Raw genomic sequence first — 6,000 nt, 5'->3', positions numbered from 1 at the left:
CCCCTCGGCGGTGCCGCGTGAAAACGCGGTGTAAACAAAGGGAGGGAGCGCGTCCGGAGGCTGGGTGTGCGAGAGCGGTGTTGGCACCGTGACTGTTCGGATTTACAAGCGGGAAACTGCATCTCTTCCTTTCCCCCCGTAAGGGTCTCCCTAGCAACATCAGGTCAAATTTTCGTGAGAGCAGGGAGATTTTTGAGCTGGTGTTGCCTTTAAACTGTCACAACTAAATATGTTCAGAGCGTTTGAAAGCATTTTGCCTTTGTATGCAGAGTTTTGAAGCTGTCCAGGGTATGTGAGCATGAGGCCGCTCACAAAAAATGGCTCATTAACGTGTTATGAGTTTCCAGCACTAGTAGCGATAAATTGTCCATGCAGATAGTTAAAATTGACCTTTTTTCTGATAACACCCTCACCATTAAATACGAGATTAATGTTATAAAGGCAGGAGGTGAGAGTCACCTTGTATCCTGATACTTGGCTTTGGGAATTTCAGAAGAGCTTTCGAGGATGAACCCCCTACACTAGATGTACTTCCATAAAAGTAATGGTTTAGACTCCGTGGATCACATTAACATCTGAACTCTACATTCTCTGTTTTTGCAAAAGAAATACTATTTTTCACAAAACATTTGCATGAGCCTGTTACTAACTGTTACCTTTCATTTTAAGGAAAATTGAATGGCTGAGTGAGAACTGGTTGTTCAGAAGATTCATGATTGTGCCTGGGGATTACAACATGTCTAAAGAAATGCAAGAGCTGCAGAAGCAATGGCACTCCATGGTGCAGTCCATCCACAGCAACTCGAATGTGGGTCTGGATTATAATTTTATATAATGTATTCATAATGATACTCCTTTCATAACTCTTGAAATGTCACACCCCAATTTAAATGCAATTTCAAAACTTCTTTTTTTCAAAATTGGCACTCCCTTTTTAAGTGAGCACTGAGCAGCCTATGGGAAGGACTGTCCTCCCACACCTTCCGCAATCAAGAAAAAGGGAAGACTGTTCTGCATTTCTGTGTTTTACTGGTATAACCGTTTGAGATAGTAGAGTGGCATTTTAGTGAAATGTTTGTGCTGCTATAAAAAGAACTAAAACTACAATACATACTTCCTTAGGGGAAGGGAAATGTCTCTGCTACAGTAAAATTCCAGTGTATAGGTATGACTGCCTCCGTAAAAAGGATTTTTTTTTTTCTACCAGTAACAGTATAATTAAATTCCTAACAAATTTGTTATACAGACATGCCTGTGCTGTACTTATGCTCAATAAATGAACAGGTTGCAAATATTACTGTGGCATGGAAAAAAGAAAAATCATCATCATTTTTAAATGTTACAGTATTTTTTTCGTAACAAATACAGTTCTTTAGGTCAAAATCATAGCTGTTGGAGACCCCACTAAAGTCTGTGCAGATAAACTGTGGTTTGGTTTTTTCACTTGATTTCAGGGGGTGGGGGGTATGATAGTGGGTTTTCAGTTTGTGCAAGAATGGAACTGGGAAGTCCAATAGAAACATGTCTGTTGTTGGTACAATTATATTTGCTATGCAGTTACCTAAATTTGCAGTAATTCCTCATGCTTTGGAAATACAGAGGCAACAGCTGCCCTCTGGTCAAGCTGCAGACTTGACCTTTAAAAGTTATCTGTGACAAGAGATAAAACAGAATCTGAAATGTTTTTGTTTCATCCACAGGTTGTTGCATTTATGAATTCTCGTGTTGGCCAATATTTAGATGACCATCCTTTTGTTGCCTTATCACTCCTGATGTTTATTGCAGTGTCTGCTATTCCTGTTGCATTTTTCCTGATTTTTGTTGTTACAACAGCCATAATGGCCTGTATCGGTGTGATAGTTATGGAAGGTATTGTATGCATACATGCATGTAGTTAATCCCTTTTAAAGCATGACGTCTTTTTCTTCTTACTTCTGGAGTTTCCAGTCCCCAAGCAATTGAGCATTTCTGTATGTAGTCCTCAGGTCTCAGCAGTAGTAAAACTCTTAATAGAAGAATAGTAATCTGATTAACTGTAGTCTATACAGGAGAAGACCTGTTTCCCTTTCTAATCTCAGCCACCAGGATATGGCTAAACCAGTTATCTTGACCATGCGTAGCTTTTATAGTGGCTAGCTAGCTGACTGCAGACTGTTTTCCCAAATGGTTTGAATTTGGGGTTGTGGTAGAATGTCAGCTCTTCTAATTTACTTGTATATAAACTTGTTTAAATAACAAACTGATTTTCTTTTATTAGGTGTTGTAATAGCCATAGGTGGCATAGCTCTCCTCTGTGTGCTGTGTGGCCTGGGTGCACTTTCATTGGGAGTTTCTGGAGTACTGAGTGTTTGTTATGTTGTTCTTTCAACTCTGGTCAACTACTGGTATGCCTCAAGGTGAGTATTGATGTCTTGATCTATGCTTGGATTTCAGGCTCTGCAACTGTACCATTGCATTACCTCATTTATTCTAAGTGAGCCGCTGTTGCTTAGTTTAACAAATGTTTTTTGAATGCCAGAGCATCTTTGGCTACCCTGATGGCTTAATGTGCCACATACAAAAATCAATATATATTTTAATGAGAGTTAATACATGCCCCCTTTCCTATTTAGGAAAGAGGAAATGTAAATAGTCTTTAAATGTGCATGTGCTAACACAACATGACATCAAGCAATAAAATACAGCTTTGTCTCAGAGTATTTGTTTCTTCAAATGTCATTAAGACATGCTTCCAAATTGGACTTTGCCTAGAGGATGAACCTTTTGCAGTTCTTTCTGCATGATGACCCAGCTATCCCTGCTTACCTGCACTGTAAGGAACCAAAAATTAGCTGTAGATTTGGGATAGGCAGAGGGGCACTTAAAAAGGACAGTGTGGCCAAAACAGAAATTACAGGTTTTGCCGGATGCTGCACATGTACTGCTTGCCAGTCATGTCTCCCAGTACTTCAGGCTTGGCGGCGTATTTCGGTCAGCATTGCCTTAGCGGCGCTTTTACCAAGCGTCTGCCTAGGAGTAGGAGGCACTGGCAGGTTGTGCTGGAGTGCCACCTGTTGCCCACGTAAGGATCTACCAGGGAATGAATAACGATAATCACTTCTCAAGCACAGGGAAGAGCGAGAATAAAAATTACAGCTGCTCCCCTCTAGACTTTCTCAGTTTGCTCCTTCCTCACAGCTGTGCTTCTTGCACAGCTCTCAAGGACACACAAAACTGCCTGCGGAGCCCGTGATACTGTCAGGATGACAAGACTGTGGTGCAAGGCCCAGTGTGCTTGCATTTGTTTCAGGGCTCCATACCACTCCTCCAGGGCATGCTACCAGATACATGACATTGCCCACCAATTCCATAAAAACCTTCTTTTTTCACATAGCATATCTGAATACACAACCCAACCTACAGACCAGACATGCTGACTTACAGCTTTGATGTTAAAACAGATAATAATACCTGTTCTTTGTACGTTCCTGAGTCTTTTGAGAGAAGCCCTGGTAGACAGGCAGTGGATGTTCCACGAGTCTCAAACAAGTTTACATCTCACATCGCTCAGCTTTTTTGAGCAAAAAGTTAAAAGAGGGTAATGTTATGGAAGAACAGACTGTAAAACCCTTCTTTCTCCTCTATACAGGGATCGGGTGAGGAAGCAAGAAGTTAATGGGAGTTTGCCACAGAAGAGTCCTCCTGTCTTGGATCTTTCTGCCAATAATGAAAAGAGTGAATAAGTGGGTTTCTTCCCCCTCCTTCATAGGCACTTAACTGTACTACTATGACCTTTGTAATGTAATTGTTTACTCATTGAGCATCCAACCTTTGCGCACTCCTTATGGGAACTGAAAAAAACAATATGCATTTTACATTGTCGCTGTAAAACTCATACTAAGAACAACCATTAAGCCGCAGTGCATCGCGATACTAAGTCTATGTGCATGATGGAATGTTCTACAGAATTTGGTAAAAGGATGTAATAATAATTGCTACTGTTAAGTCAGTGACAATTAGGTGAAAGAAAGGGTAGGTAGGTATTTGACTTCCCATTTGGTACTGGAGTTTTGGATGTACTATCTTTTGAAGTTTGTATGGAGCAGTTGGTCATTTTGATACATAAATGGAAAAGCTCAGAATACCAGAAATTATTTGGATGTTAAAAAATATTTTTAAGCCTTAACAGCCTTTGTTAAAATAGTACGAGCATACCATGTTAATGCTTTATTATATGAGGAATACTGGGTTTTATATGTTAAGTCATGGTATAAGCTTTTATATACCTTTTAGATGTTGCATTATTCTGAAGGGATATTTTCCTTGTTCTCATTGCCTCATCACATCAATGGTATGCAGTTAGGTCTTGCATCTTGTCATATTTGTTTTGGTATTTAAATTGCCCCTTTTGCGTCTGAGTTGTAAGTTCTTGTATGTTATTTAAACTTTTTTCATTTTTGCAAATGCTATAATATTTTTGAGCATTAAGAAAGTATCTAACTATATTAGTTTAATAAAGTGCTTGTTTGTTTAACCAGGTTGTTCTGTTACTCTGTTTATTCTACAGTAAAAACAACTTCTCCAGATCTGCTTTTAGGAAGGCTACATTTGGAGCTGAATTTTTCTGCTCTGTTAATGTTAAAGTATTCTGGCTGGCCAATATTGCTGAGCCACAAAATGCAGATTACTCCCTTTCTCATGCCTTTACATGTATTTCCATGTAAAGGAAATACAGAATCCTAAGGACTAAATTGGTGTAATGCTCCAGTTTTGCGTGAACCAACATGCTGTTTCACTGCAACATGGAGTCAAAGTCTATCTGTCTGAGCCATAATGTGTTCCACGTAGTATTGGTGGTGACATTTTCAGCTGTAGTGATAAGCTGGCCCCACACTTCAGCAGTAGAGAGAAACCACCCTTAGCCCTACTCTGCGTTACTGTCTGCAGGAGACTTGATGCCGGTTCATAAAAGGCTCCAGTATTTACTAAATCCCAGCTAAACGTCAAGAACTTACAAAATGGAGACCATAACAGGAGATTTCTTTCATAGTTTACTAAGTAGATAAAATGTTTGGTTTTTTCAGGTGCTTCAAAGCTTTATCCCAACCAGAATTACTTTTTTTTTTAAACTTCCAGTTGATAGTAGTACACAAGTGGTAGGAAGGGGGAAAAAAAAAAAGGAAACATAAAAAGTACTTTCTCTACTTTCCTTCTAAGAAAACCTAGTGCTGTGATACTGTTTACATGGTATACAGCCTGGAGAAATCCATCTAAAATACGGAACAAAGATTAACATGAACGTACGTACGCAGTTTTTTACATTGCTGGTACCCCCCTTTAGGATCAGATCTGCAGCTACAGTCAATTACAGTAGAGTTCTGCCAGCTTACAGCAGGTGAGGATCAGTGCAGAGGGGAAATCAAATGCTGTTCTTAAGAACACTGCGGTGCTGCACATCACAGCCCTAGGTAATACAACCTAAGAGCAGATTCCCCGGTGCATACACTGGACTGCAACAAGATACTGGTGTTTGCAAATGAAGAGACTCCAGCTAGGCAGTATGTCGGGGCATTGAGGGGAAGGAGGCATTTTGCACTGGCTGGTAAATGGAGTACATTATCCCTCGTTCAAATGGACTGGTGCCTGCTTTAAAGAGCAGCGAAGCACTGAAATAAGAACTATTTCTAAGTGCTAAAAGCCCTTAGTGCTAGCAAAAAGTGAGCCTTGCAATAGCATTCTAGCCATTACAGAATGCTTCCTGCCTTTCACCAGACTACTGGCCCCCATCATCAGGATACAGGTTGAGTCTAATCTTAATTTTTCTAGTCAGTAATGCCTTCAGTCTAGGAGTTTACTGGCTGTTAAGAGCAGACGAATGGTGATGAGGGAAATAAGGCAGAGATGAGCATGACTTGATGATAACACAGTCACCACCTCATTTATTTAACGTTTCCAGTGTTATGCTGTAATTTCAAATACACCTTGAAAATAAATCCCTTGTTTATCTCCTATTCTCTTCTA

At 40.0% G+C, this 6,000-nt stretch overlaps 1 protein-coding gene across 1 annotated transcript; it reads left to right on the top strand.

Annotated features, from left to right (window-relative positions):
• The first annotated feature begins 736 nt into the window (after positions 1-736).
• On the top strand, positions 737-3,722 carry TMEM159 (transmembrane protein 159). The gene is made up of 4 exons (XM_010289505.1): positions 737-808; positions 1,701-1,869; positions 2,258-2,396; positions 3,629-3,722. The coding sequence occupies exons 1-4, from the start codon at positions 737-739 to the stop codon at positions 3,720-3,722; spliced, it is 474 nt and encodes a 157-aa protein (XP_010287807.1).
• Positions 3,723-6,000: the final 2,278 nt, after the last annotated feature.

Source organism: Phaethon lepturus, unplaced genomic scaffold (assembly GCF_000687285.1).
Source record: "Phaethon lepturus isolate BGI_N335 unplaced genomic scaffold, ASM68728v1 scaffold14756, whole genome shotgun sequence".
In the NCBI taxonomy this organism is placed as follows: domain Eukaryota; kingdom Metazoa; phylum Chordata; class Aves; order Phaethontiformes; family Phaethontidae; genus Phaethon; species Phaethon lepturus.
This window is presented reverse-complemented; position numbering and strand designations above follow the sequence as displayed.